The sequence below is a fragment of the Lampetra fluviatilis genome, chromosome 39 (assembly GCF_964198595.1).
Source record: "Lampetra fluviatilis chromosome 39, kcLamFluv1.1, whole genome shotgun sequence".
Taxonomy (NCBI): Eukaryota; Metazoa; Chordata; class Hyperoartia; order Petromyzontiformes; family Petromyzontidae; genus Lampetra; species Lampetra fluviatilis.
Genome location: NC_136313.1, coordinates 7552794 through 7567291, shown reverse-complemented (window position 1 = coordinate 7567291; position 14498 = coordinate 7552794). Strand labels below are relative to the sequence as shown.

At 50.6% G+C, this 14498-nt stretch overlaps 2 protein-coding genes across 2 annotated transcripts in view; both read right to left on the bottom strand.

Annotated features, from left to right (window-relative positions):
- LOC144945935 (lysine-specific demethylase 6A-like) overlaps window positions 1-13584 on the bottom strand; it is a 28812-nt gene extending 15228 nt beyond the window's left edge. Inside the window, exons 1-6 of the mRNA XM_078874597.1 lie at window positions 13391-13584; window positions 8714-9722; window positions 7780-7900; window positions 5460-5565; window positions 2061-2266; window positions 1197-1258 (exon numbers count right to left, since the gene is read on the bottom strand). Of these exons, the coding sequence (XP_078730723.1) occupies window positions 1197-1258; window positions 2061-2266; window positions 5460-5565; window positions 7780-7900; window positions 8714-9722; window positions 13391-13406 (1520 nt within the window). The 5' untranslated portion in view covers window positions 13407-13584. The remainder of the gene's footprint in view (window positions 1-1196; window positions 1259-2060; window positions 2267-5459; window positions 5566-7779; window positions 7901-8713; window positions 9723-13390) is intronic.
- DHX37 (DEAH-box helicase 37) overlaps window positions 1-14498 on the bottom strand; it is a 126570-nt gene that overhangs the window by 98464 nt on the left and 13608 nt on the right. The window lies entirely within an intron of this gene.

Below are 14498 nucleotides of genomic sequence, written 5' to 3'. Positions count from 1 at the left end.
GCTGAACTTGTGAACTCCCCAGAAGGCGGCGGGGGCCGAGGCGTCGTGTAATAAATACTCTTATTCCTGACGCCCAGAGATTTGCGAAGGAGACGAATTGTCTCTTTATTTATTTTGTTACTAATCTTATTCACAAACAAGGCTAATGATTATGTTGCGTTTAGAACCGTAAATACTACACCGGCCTCACGAAGGAATGCGTCGTGACGCAGAGTCCACTTGCAGGGATCCTGCGACCACGCGGGGAACCTCCCCCCCCCACCCCCAATGGAACAATCCCTCTCATCCCCTGATATTTTGCCACCCTCCACCCCATCTCTTTCCCCCTCTGCTCCCCGTCTCTCTACAAGACGTAAGGCGGATCAATACAACCGTAGAAAATCACATGCAGCATTTGTCCTTTCCTGAAGAGAGTTAGTTTCGTCTCTTCTCCTTGTGGAAGATTTCCACGCCCGTAGGCAACGCATCTTCCTCTTCCAAGAGAAGGCACGGAACCCCAGCGAACCGGTCCGCCCTCTTTCCAAGAGACGCGCTTCAGGGGACTGTTCGTCAGTCTTTTGACAAAGTGGTAATTTAATTAGCAGTACCCAGCTTGCAAGTCTGTGGTCTTTCTTTCCAAGCTAATAGATGATCGGTCACTGCGGAGTTATCTATATATACACACGGTGCAGTGTGTGTTACACTTGGTGCAGTGTGTGTTACACTTGGTGCAGTGTGTGTTACACTTGGTGCAGTTGTAAACAAGACCCAATTGAATTTCGATTTAAAGCTTTCGTGACTGCAGGGATTCATCTTCTTGGTTCTTTCGGTAAAGTCACGTAGAAGGGAAATAATAAAATAATAAAAATACAACATAATAAAATAATTCTCACGACTTTTCGTAAGACAGCGTCTGTCTTTCCGACAGACCTGTTCTTGCGTTGTGGGCGAAACGTCGTGAGAATTGTATTTTATTATGTTTTATTTTTATTATTTCCCTTCTACGTGACTTTACCGAAAGAACCAAGAAGAAGAAGACCCAATTGAACATCACTAAATATTATATAGGTCCAACACAAGCATAGACAACCTCGCCACCCCCAGTGGCAGCGCCTCAACAGGCTACAATCTGCTGACGAGAGCTAGAAAAGTTTAAAGTGGTCCAAGTTACACGCCGATGCTACATGTGTGTACTGTGCAAAGGCTGGCATCCTTACCTTTGACTTGTATCAAAGATTCTTGTTTGTACGCCATTCATCCGATTACATATGTTATGCTCCTGTACAAAACAAAGGGTACATCATATTTTAAGTGCCGAGAATCGGTACAAGACGGGTGATCAGTCTCGTCTCAAACGGTGTTGGGCTCAATAGAAAGCCGTCTCTGGTGTGGACCAATCAGTTTCAAGGACAATGCATATATTATCAGAGTATGTTATTTATTTGCATTCTGACCACAAGTATTGTGGTTAATGCAGACATGATTACTTGTGAAAGGTTTCAGTTTGGTGTTTTAACGTCTTAACACCTGTTTTGTTGCCAGAAAAAATGGGAAAACCTATTCTCATATTTTGGTACTGGCAAAGGAGATCCCATGATGCCTTTGTCTACCTCGTGGCGATGTTTACACATCGCACCAGGCACTCATTTGAGGCTAGTCGACCTAAGAGAGGCCCAGGACCGGTTCAGATAATCGTCACCGGTGGTGTCCGTGAGCGGGAAACGAACACGGGTCGCTGGGTTCGTAGCGCAGCGCGCTAACCGCTACACTACCGCCCCGAATGCTGCGCGCGCACACACACGTGTGCACACACACACACACGTGTGCACACACACACACACGTGTGCACACACACACACACGTGTGCACACACACACACACGTGTGCACACACACACACACACACGTGTGCACACACACACACACACGTGTGCACACACACACACACACGTGTGCACACACACACACGTGTGCACACACACAAAGATCCCCCGTGTAGCCTTAACAGACTGTCGGGGCACGGTGCACGAGGGTCACGTGTGGCCAGCAGCCACGCCCGGCCGCGAGGGTGCATCGGCTTACCGCCAGGGCGCTGTGGAAGGTCTGTGCCTGGTAGTACGCATAGCGCGCCAGCGTGGTCTGCGTCTTGTGGCTCAGGCAGAGCCAGCTGTGACGTGTGCGCCCCGGGTCCAGGTTGCCGTCGCGAGGCTGCAGCGCCTGCGAGCGAACCTCCACCTCCTGCTCGGGAGCGACGCGCACCAGCGACTTGGTGCTGAACACGCCGAGGTCTGCGGGAGGGGAGAGGTTCAAATCGGAATCGAGGGGCACGCTCGCCGCTCGTGCCAATCTTGCAGCGCGGCGAGGCGCTGGTCTATTGTTTCGATTTAAAGCTTTCGTGACTGCAGGGATTCATCTTCTTGGTTCTTTCGGTAAAGTCACGTAGAAGGGAAGTAATAAAATAATAAAAATAAAACATAAAATAATTCTCACGACGTTTCGGCCACAACGCAAGCAGCCGTCCTCAGGTGAAGACCAGGTCTGTCGGGGAGACAGCGTCTGACCTGGTCTTCACCTGAGGACGGCTGCTTGCGTTGTGGCCGAAACGTCGTGAGAATTATTTTATTGGTTTATTTTTATTATTTTATTATTTCCATTCTACGTGACTTTACCGAAAGAACCAAGAAGATGGTCTATTGTTGCGACGATGGCAGCAACAATGCGGTTCAGGAGCTAAAATGGCAACGTTGAGGTTTGCGAGCCACGACGAGAGGGCTTCGGGAGAGCGTCTGTGTAGTTGTTGCTGTTCCTCCTCCTCCATTGCAGTACCGCGCAGATGTCAGCTGTTGACTATGCGGTCTATATGTTGGGTTGCATGGCCACAATCGTACTACTGTGACTTTAATTTTACATACTCTTTGGTTTTTTCGGTAAAGTCACGTAGGTTAAAAAAGACAACAAATAAATTAAATCACGACGTTTCGGAGGCAACGCAAGCTTCTGTCTTCAGGTGAAACCGTCACAGCAAAATTGCTGTATCAAGTGACGGTTACACCTGAAGACGGAAGCTTGTGTTGCCTCCGAAATGTCGTGATTTAATTTATTTGTTTTCTTTTTTAATCTACGTGACTTTACCGAAAAAAAGTAAAAGTATGAATCCTTGCCGTCACGAAAGCTTCAAATCTAGAATTTAATTTTACATTTATGAAGGAGGTGTGTGCATTGGCCTGTTGATGTTTGGTTGCGATTGATGGTTCCACCAGCGTCTTTGAGAAATATCAAAGCCGGGAGAGGTAAGATGTTTGATTGCGCTCTGTTTCACAGACACAGACTGCAGTAGTTTCACAGTTATTATCACGACGCTTTGTTTAAGAAGCCCATTGTTTCAACTGCCGTGTCAGGATGTGGAACCGATTTTCTTTTATTTATGAAGACTGAACCCAATCTTGCAACGATGCGCTTCCACGAACACCACGGCGAGATGTTAACTGCCTCGCCTGGTATACAGGAGGTCGTGGGTTTGATCCCGAAGCTGATGATGTCTGCTGTATATTTGGAGCTTGCATGTCTCTCTCCCTGTGGTGGTGTGGATTTTTCTCTGGGTCCTCTGGGTTTTCCCTCCACATTTAGAATCAACAGCACGCATTTCGAGTATTTGGCTGCAATACATTTTATAAGCCATTTCGCTGAGCTATCATCTGTGGCCAGGTCGCTTGAGTGGACCTTACCTAGTAAAATTAAAACTTTAGTTCTATAAAATAAAAATAGTGCTGTTGCGAAACGGTACAAGATGCGGCCCCACACGCTCACGACACTTTGTGGCAGAAGGGCCTCCACTAGAGGGCGCTCTGGAGAGCCCCTCTAGAGAGGGTATTTGGCCTAATCTTCCACACTGGCCAGGCGCCTTGGAAGAGGCTGACGTACCCACACTTTACCCCACCACACGTGACCTGCCGATTTAACTGCTCGGTGAACCGAGGAAGCGGGGGAGTCCCATCCGGTACCTCTGCATAGCCAGCGCTGCATGCTAACCATTACAACCACACGGTTAAAAAATACCAACAATGTGTGAATCGGCAACTAAACAACACAACTACATTAAAATCCACTCCTGGGAGAGCCCCACCGAGCGTCATAACTATCTAAGGAAGGCCGCGTTCGGGATGTCTGCCAAGTTTAAATATATACACGTGCTATTTATGGGTTCCGGGAAAGCCTAATCTTCGGATGTACAAGCCACAGATTTGCATGCATGAGACAAATGGAGTGCCCCAGAGGAAACACGCCCAAAAACTACAATAACAATCCAATAACTCAGTTTCACACGTAGGCTTTCGCGAACAAATTAATCCATAATATCTGTGTTAATCATCTGCTGGATAAAGCCCTCCCTACGCCGTGCCGATCATGGGGGTTGTTTGACTGTACTTCACCATGCTGGTCAGTGTGGGTTGCCGAGGTGAGGTGGTGGGGGCGGCCCGGGGGGAGCCTCGGAAATCAGTGACCATTGATGTTACCCCGTAGGGCTACACGAGGAACACTAATACGCCGTTCGATGGACAAGATGCCATGAAAATGAAATTCACAATTAATAGTATCTTCTTGGTTCTTTCGGTAAAGTCACGTAGAAGGGAAATAATAAAAGATTAAAAATAAAACATAATAAAATACAATTCTCATGACGTTTCGACAGCGTCTGAATGACGCTGTCTTTCCGACAGACCTGTTCTTCACCTGAGGACGGCTGCTTGCGTTGTGGCCGAAACGTCGTGAGAATTGTATTTTATTATGTTTTATTTTAATTATTTTATTATTTCCCTTCTACGTGATTTTACTGAAAGAGCCAAGAAGATGAATCCCTGCAGTCACGAAAGCTTTAAATCGAAATTAATAGTATGTATATTAAAATGGCCTAAGACCAAATCAACCGGGATGCATCATATCTCACAATCTAAGCAGGGCTGAGTGTCGAAAAGTGCCTGGACGCGCATAAAACAGGGTTACAGGTCGTCGTGGGCTATGCTGTGGGCAACAGAAGACAGTGCAGCAAAATCCAATGTTGTACTTTACTTCTATGATCTCACATCTACGCTCAACACCTTGGCTAACCAGCAGTGACCAGTATAGAAACGTAGAGTTCAAATAAACTCCCGATCAGCACAGCACGTGGGGAGACGCCCTGATCTAGCATCGGACTGACACCACGGCCATACGTGTACACATTAAAATAAAGAACTCAACACCTTCGTCAATAACACTGTGGCCCTAAAAGAAAAAAAAAATTGGCGGCGTTTTGGAGAATGGCCCTTCTTCATAGCACATAAAACGTGCGACGAGGCATCGTTATTAACGAACGTGTTGAGGTACTTTTGGTTACTTGTGCTTGTGCTCTACCGCCAACACAGCAGTAGCAGCATTGCTGCCGAGGTCGTGTCATGCACGACGGCAATCGCACACACGGTGGAACGCGGTGGCGGTGGTTACCTATGCCCAGCACTCCGGCCATGCCGCGGACGATGGTGACCGGGTTTGCCGGGTTTGTGCAGAACTGGTGCAGAGCCGGGCTGAAGGCATCGCAGCGCGTCTCCAGCTGCACACGCCCACACGGCACAGGGTTCAGACGGCACGGGGCACCGCACCAAGCACTTCAACACAAAGACAACCCACCCACCGCCGCTGTGTAGCCTTAACAGACTGTTGGGGCAAGTGCTGTTAGTGAGTAGCAGCTGTGAAGGCCAGCACGGCGCACGCGGGGGTGGGTGGTCAGCACCACACCTGGCCACTTTTGTCTCCCCAGTGCTGATGTTTACACACAGGTATTCAATTAATAATTAGTCGACCTTGGAGCGGTCCAGGCCCGGTTCAGATATTCGTCACCGATGTCGTACCGTGAGCTTGGGTGACCAGGTTTGTTACGCAGTGCGCTAACCACGGCACTACTGCTCCCTAAACCCAGCACTTCTCACACACACACACCACAGGCTCAAACCGGACAGTTACTTTGTCCTGACCGCCCCGGTGAGTATGTTTGACGATTGAGCAGCCCAAAGGTTCTAAAAGGTCAGGAACCATTGTACTAGAGCAGTGGTTCCCACCGTGTGGTCCGTGTACCACTGGTGGTTCACAAGGCTATTGGGTGGTGGTCTGTGTAACTATTGCAGGTACGGTGATTTAGAAGTTATGGGTAATGGCCTTTCTCTATCGATTATCATATATTTTTCCTCATAAGGCCACAGTGTTATTGACGAATGTGGATTTAAAAAAAATATTATTTACCCAAACAGACCAATGCAGATAATAATTTCAGCAGATAACAGGGAATTCTACACTGGCTAGCGCCGAACACAAATGACACAATAAAGCGGTCTCGGCTACAAGATATTGCTCGCATTTGTAACCATTTGTGCCACTGCAAGTGAGCGGGGAATGACGAATGCTTGTGGTCGTTTAAACTTGTTTTACCGGACTCCAGAGGTCCAATAATGCGTTTGTGTGCGATATTTCTTTACGAGTTGAATCAGGTTCCAGAATTTACACAGTACTCTTGCCAATAACATTTGGTAATCCGGCAGCATTTGTTTAACAAGTTTAACGCTGGTATTTTTTTTACGCATTCCATTAGCCACATTGACTTGTTTGAAGTGAATAATTGCAGCAAAATTGATTCAATACTACAAGGTAAGGTTTTTACATTTAGTCTTTCATCAGCAGAGCCCCAAGGTCAAAACTGGTCGAAAGTTGACTTTGCTAAAAACATGTTCGGCTTAATAATATCGGCCTGGAAAAACAATAGGTTGATGGCGAACATCTGTAAAAGATCAGATTTCTCTAGGATAAATCAGGATTCTGATTCTGTTCATTTATATGCGGAGTCAGAGAATGGCATTCTGCTTTTATTTCCTTTATCCCAATACCACCAAGCTAACCTGAATTTAAAGAGAGGCTCAGTATAAGAGATGGATCGTGGTAAGTTTCTGCGATGTCTCCATTTCCCTTGTGTCCCATCACGGAGATATGGGAGCCGTACAAAGCACAAGACCCCAGCTCGTGGGACGAGGCGGTGCCTCGGGGTGGCAGGACAGCAAGTCGGGCTGTATGCATCTGCCATCAGGGCTTTACAGTAGCACTGAAGGGACAATGCGCAGATTTAGCAGGGGAATATCTTAAAAACCAGGGCAAGTGTCATATTCACTTGCATCAACTTTCATATTTTATGGAACTGAAAGTGCAGCTTAAGCGTGTACCACCCTCTAAGCTAAATACAACACAGGGGCTTTCGCAGAGGTCGCAACCGGGTACCCGATACCCGTACCCTATCCGATATCCGGCTACCCGTACCCGGCCGGGAACGGGTACGGGTACCCGTTTGCGACCCTGGTGCGGCCGGTTACGGGTACGGGTAGACCGTGAGTCACTGGTGAGTAACTGTTTGTCACTCATTTCCCAACGTCTTGTCTCTTCTCACAATTCAAGTTCCTAGAATCAACCCACCCGCACCTGCAACATGGCTTCATTCCAGAGGTCGCAATCAGGAGGTCGCAATCAGGTACCCGATACCCGTACCCTACCCGTACCCAGCCGGGTACAGGTACGGGTAAGGATTCAAAACCCGTTTGCGACCTCTGGGCTTTCGGAACAAACATTAATCATTCACTATTTTTGGGTTTAGATTGCGTGAGTAAAATACGTGTCGCACATCCTCCTCCACTCGACACGGTTGGGGGGGGGGGGGGAGGAGGGGAGGTGAGAGAAAGCGATGGGGGCGGCACGTGCGCCGCGTGGGTACGCGCGTGACGTGACGTACGTAGATGCTGGCGGTGTTTGGGTGGAGGGCCTCGTGCGGCAGTTCCAGGGAAGGGTTGGTTGGCGGTCGCACGTTCCCACTCCGGCAGATGTGCCACACCTTGCCGCACTTTCTCGTTCTCCTGCGCGCACAGGAATGTGATGGCACGTGAGATCAGCGCGTAACGTAGGCGGAACTGCGTGGCGACGCGGCAAGGCTCGTGTGTAAAAATTAGAAAAAGATGCCTAAAACAAATAGAACACATTCAGTGCTCGTTCACAACCGTGTCAAGCAATGACGTGAGAAATTTCACCGCAAATGTAAGTAAAAACTTTGTACATTCCGACTTTGTAATGCTTTCTAACGTGTGTTTGTCCTTGCAAGTATTGCTTAGAAGTGTGGAAGCTGATGGGTAGCCGCCTGGGCAGACTTCATTTGCAAATCCGCTAATTGTTATTTTTTGCTCTGTTTTTTTTGTCTCCAAGCTTTTGGGCAACGCTATGACCAACTTGGCCAGTTTTCTCTCTGGCAAGACCCTAATGGCAACACCGCTGTGTACGACAGTTTGGTCCAAACCGGATCAACTTTACGAGAGTTATGTTGCCCGACTCGCTCCCCGTCATGAACATACGGACAGCAATAGAGGCAAAGATACTCTTAGTTCTTTCGGTAAAGTCACGTAGGTAAAAAATGAAATTATAATAAAACAATAAAAATCACGACGTTACGGAGGCAACTAAGTCTCCGTCATCAGGTGGGACCGTCACAGCCAGATTAGCTGCATCAAGTGAGGGAGGGATTCAAATCTAGAGGCAAAGATAATGCAACGACCTTCAGTCTTAGAGATGGAAAAATGTAAGTTTTTACCATCGCCATGCCAGCACGTGTCCAGATAGAGTCTATGTTCGTGTGAATGAGGCACAATGTGAAAGCGAAAGGCCGTTTTCCCGTGTACCTGGCAATACGAGCCAATTCCGCAGAGTCGCACGTTCCCAGCCGATCGTTCAGCTTTGCTTCTGGAGGCAGGTCTTCATGGTCCCCTTTCAATTCTTCCCCTGCCTTGTTTGATTGTCCATTACTTCTATCAGCATCGCCACCGCCGCCACCACCACCACCACCGCCGCCACTGTCACCGCTATCAGCACCACTATCACCATCACCGCCACCATTACCACCTTCCCCAGTGTTATCATCACCACCGTTACCACCACCGTTACCACCACCGCCGTCGCCACCGCCGCCACCGTCGCCGCCGCCACCGCCACCGCCGCCACCACCGTCGCTATCCTCCTTGGCGTCATCGCCGGCCGAGTCGCACGACGGCTCGCTGGAGAAGTCGCACGACGGGTCGCAGGACGAGTGCGTGGGCAGGTCGCACGACAGCTCCGTGCACACCGAGCTGGCGCGCTCGGGACTGCACTGGAACACGGCGGCGCCGTTGGCGGGGCGCCCGGCGCCCGCCGAGCAGCCCGACTGGCTCCCCGACGTGGGGGGGTCCCATTGCCCCCCCGTGCCGCCGCCGTCATCGTCGGCCCGGTCGCCCTCCGAGGCGGCCGTGGCGGCGGCGCCGGGCGACGTCGCCGTGGGCGGCGCGTTGAGGAGCAGCGTGACGCCGGGCCGCGCGTGTTCCGCCGTGGCCGTTGAGGCATCCGGCGTGAGCCGTCCGGCCGAGTCGGCCTCCGGCGCTAACGTCGCGGCGTCGGGCGGGGCGAGCGGGGCGGTCCTCGCGTCCGGAGGGTTGATCGTCACCATCTGCTCCAGCGACAGGATCGGCTCCGCCTCCGCCTCCTCCGGCCGCTTGGGCCAATCGCAGCGCTCGCCCCCCGACGCGGCGGCGTCGTCGTCATCGTCTTCGTCGTTGTTGTCGTCGTTGTCGTCGTCGCACACGATGATGTAGTGCGAGGTCAGAGGGCACGACTGGATCTGCCACCGCCGAGATGCTGCGGAATCGTGGCAGAATCGTCCTGTGTAACACAGAGAGAGATACAATGCTTAGACATATAGAATATAAAGGGATGAACACGGAGATAATAACTTCCGTAACAGTCTCACACTTATTAATAGACTTACATTTAAGGCAATCGTTATATTAACACTTGTGTAATCATCGACCGCATCAGAACATCACAAGGCCGATGCGCACATCTCCTTCATGAATGGAAAATTAAAGACAATCCACAGCAGTGCGAGCGTGGCCATGCAACCCAAACTATGGACCACACAGTGAACCACTGTCGTCTGTGCTGCTTTAACGGAGGAAGAAGAGCAAAACTTTATTAACTATCTCCTGAAGCCCTCTCGTGACTAGCAGGCCTCGACATTAGTTGGTATTTTAGCTCCTGAACATCTTGCCATACGCAGGAATAGATAAAATAGCGTGATAATAGCATGATAATATCGTGATAATAACGTGATAATATCGTGATAGTAACGTGATAATATCGTGACAATATCGTGATAGTAACGTGCGATGGAAGCGAGTTGAGAACCGAGCTAGAACGGCGGCAAAGTGGGGCTACATAACTATTGGAGCTTTGCGCTTTTAAATCGTCGAGATTGAAAATTCATTTCTTTAAACTGCTAATTTGTGTTTGGATTGTTGTCCTTCCTCTGCACCTCCGATGAGTCGGCTGGCTATGTACGGTGCGAAAGAAGTTCAACGTACAGTACACACGTGCGGATAAGTGCGAGAGACAATTGTCTTGGTACGAGTTCGCAAAACAAACGTGGAGTAATAACTGTGCGAGGCCCACAATTGAAAACCCCGATTATAGCGGCGTGCACCATTACTAGGACAATTGAACCTCATGGTGGGGGACCCCGGGGTCCCATAAGCCCCCGGCTCTCACATAAACTGCATTGCGACGTCATTTTGTCTGTTGAAGGCGAACGACACGGCGATCTATTCCTCTCAACGAGCTCTACACGATGCGCTAATCAAAGTTTAAAAGTTGAGCTTCTTCTGCGCATTCGTCCTCGCTGCGCTTGCACGACACGACAACATGGAGTATCCGCGCCAGGTGGGTCGCGGCGTTTATATGCGCGGTGGGACGGAGTCGCCAAAAATCAATAAATGACGATTTTGACTTCCACTTATTCGGGACCCTGGGGTCCCGCCATAAGGTTCAATGACTGAAGGCGGACCAGGATCAGAGTGAAGGCTATTGTTGCGAGTCAGGGGAAAAGATGGGAGTAATTTTAAAAATAAATAATAATTTCATTGAACCGCAACAAACCACAAAAAAACATATTTTAATGAGCGTATTATTCCTAGGAGAACTTTTTGCCAGTATAAAAAGTACAACATAATAATAATAAGTGTTGCATGCTTTGCCACATGCACGTGTGGTTAATGCAGACTTGATGCCTTGGTATGAAAAATAAGAATAGATTTTACCCATTCTGGCAATTAAACAGGAGGCGTTACGATGTTCAAACACCAAATAAATTCATTTAGAGTCTGAACATCTTAACACCTCTTGTTCTATTGGCAGAAAGTGTAAAACCCATTCATATTTTTTCACACAGTCTATTATTACCCGCTATTAACGATGAATGCAAAACTTGGGCACTGACGATAGAGAGAGAGAGAATATCAACAGTGAAGAGGGAAGGGCGCACGTTACTAAACAAGTAGAAGGTGCACACGTTTGGACTTGGAGCCAGACAGGAAGTGGATCAAAGAAAGAGCAATCGAAAGTTAAATATTGATTGAGTGGGGCCGCACAGGACGACACATCACCAGTGGCGACGATGGCTCGTGCATGGACGATGTAGAACTTCTGTCGCAGGCCGAGGCTAACGACGGAGTGGGCAGCCAAAGGAGGGGAAACACCTCGGAGGTGGCTGCTGCTGCTGCTCTAAATGGCCACGTGATGATGAGCCAATTCGTCGAGCTATCATTTGTAGCCAGGAAGCTTCTAAAAAACAGCTGCATAGCCCAGTGGGCATTACCTGGTAAAATATTTTTGTTTTAGATGGAGCAATAAAATCAGCTCCGATGTCAGGTTACGGCATCACGAGACCGTGAGTGGACCGTGAGTGATGGTGACGACTATGGGATGGGTTTTCATCTTGCAGCGGATAGACCCTGGCTTATGACTGACGACAAAACTGCGATCGCACGAGCACCTTGAGGCCACGTGACCTGTCAAAGGCTCGCCGGAAGGTCACGGGACAGACCCAGACGCCATGAGTTGACTGAGATGAGTGACAGACGTACCAACTGTGCTCCCTACGGTCACCCGTGACCACCACCACCCACGTGTGCCCTCTCATCGGCTCCAAACGCCACGTGGAGAGAAAACAAAACTCGACCATCGCGAGCCCGCGAGTCAAAGCGACGACGTGTCAAGTCCTTCACTTAGCAGTGGATAGACCATGGTTGGTGATGATGACACACCTGTCAACCCCTTATCGGTGCCCTACCTTATTATAGACCCACTCAGACCTTAGTGGTCACCCAGTGCCCTTTATATAATCTCTAACGTTCATCCTATACACTACACTATACACGACTACACACGACACTATACACTACTACACACGACACTATACACTACACAATACAATACACTACTACAAACCTGTCAACCCCTTACCGGTGCCCTACCTTATTACAGACCAACTCAGACCTTAGTGGTCACCCCGTGCCCTTAATAAATCTCAACGTTCACCCTACAAAGTCCCATCACAAGAGAGAAACACAAAGACACATTTTTTTTTGCCCGTCTTGAAACGGCTGTACGCCGTATGGATCTAAAAACTAAATTTCCCTGAACAAGAATACGGGATAAACCGTATAGGTTGACAAGTATGCCACTATATACTGCTATACTACACTATACACGAATAGACACAAATAGAAATGTAAAAAAAATAGACAAAAAACATTTTGCCCGTACTGAAACAGCTGTTCGCCGTATGGACCTGAAAATTTTATATTTCCCCTGCACAAGGGTACGGGCTAAACCGTCTGGGTTGACAGCTGCGTGACGATGGAGATGACAGAGGGGCCCAACTCCGAGACGACCTCGCCATGGCGACACTCAATCACAGCCACCACTTTGGGGGTCGAAGAGAGAGAGAGGGGGGGGGGGGTGGCTGGGGGCCTCCACCCCCGTCATCGAACAAGTGAACCGACCAAGTCCCAAGAGACAAATCGATTAATCGAACGCGGCAACCGATTAATCGATGGGGGGGAGGGGAGAGGCGCATAACGCCAATGGGGAGTCGCGGGTCGAGTGACTTTCACCGCGGCCACAGACAGCGGGTACCGTAATGCCCCCTCAGCTCCGCACTCAGACTCCCTCCCCCACGACAGCGCACGGTGGCGGCGGCTCTCGATCTGCTGCGCGTCTACTCGGGGCAGTGCGGCTCGCCGCGTTAACAAAGAACCCGGGGCCGCCTCGCTTGTCCCACCGCTCCCTTTGCCCGATCGAACCCCGCAGTCGCCGGGCAGTGTTCGCTGGGTCGCTGTCTCTCCGCGGTTGTTGTTGTTGAGGGTCGTCCCCACCCCCCTCAACAACAACACCACCACCGGGCACCACCACCACCACCGTGTCGCGTCGTGTTGGTAGCGGCAGCACTTTGTGGTAACGCTGTTGATCGGCGAACGAGGTTTGTGTCTCACCTGGTATCCCAGCCATGTTGACTCTCTTCTCCGCCGCGTTGTGCCTCGCGAGAGCGAGCGAGCGACTCCCTCCTCTCTCTCTCCGCTCTCTCCGCTCCGTGTGTCAGACGACGACGACGACGCCGCCTCCTCCTCCTCCGCCCGTCTCACCGCGTGTCTCCTACTCGCCCGCGTGACGTCACGGGGGCTATGGCGTCGGTGACGTCACGCGTCCGGCGCGAGCCCCAAGCAAAAACGCGCGTGCGAGCGGTGACGTCGACGCGGTGTGGGGGTGGGTGGGGGTGGGCGGCGTGACGTAATCGCGCAGCCTGAAGGGGTGACGGACGTCATCGCGCGCGCGCGGGGGAGGCGCGGATGACGTCATCCCGCGAGGGAGAACCCGAGGGATCGTTGCTGGTGACGTCACGCCAGGTCGAGCGTCAATTGTTCCAGCCCCAGCTGCATGCCAACAACAACAACAACAGCCGCCATTCGCCACTAAGTGGCGATGCTTGTGCCAGGCCATGTGCACCTTGAGGCTACCACGTGAAGTGTAGAACGCCCGCTGGCAGGAGGTCACGGGGCAGACCCAGCAGTTGCCACGGGTCGACTGACTGAGACGACCGAGACGACTGGCTGATGCACCACCTGTGCCCCCTACTGTGCCAACTTGCTGTGCTTTAGCCACCCGGTGCTCCGCTCGTTGTTGTGAGCGTCGCTCCTCCGCCCTCCGTTGTTGTTGGAGGGCGACTGCCTCCAACTGCCCAGTAGTCTCAAGGTGCACCTAGCCTGGCACTGCCCAGTAGCAGCGTCCTTCACGAGCCTCCTCCACAGAGGCCGATCTTGACACCGCTGGTACCAGTCATCGGCAAGTCCACTCAGCTCCATGTCCTCCTGTACCACATCACTCCATCTCTTCTCTAGCCCGTGCCGCGCCCGTTTAGCCCCTTCGATCCGGCCGCAAAGACAAACCCATGTGTAGCCTTACAACAGATTGTTCAGGCGGAATCGGAGTGCGTGTCTACACTAGAGGAATCCGATGAGCTATGAAGCTCTTCACAGTGGTGTTGGCGAGCACCTATGAAGGCCAGCTACACGCCGGACCATCCTTTGTATCCACAATTACAAT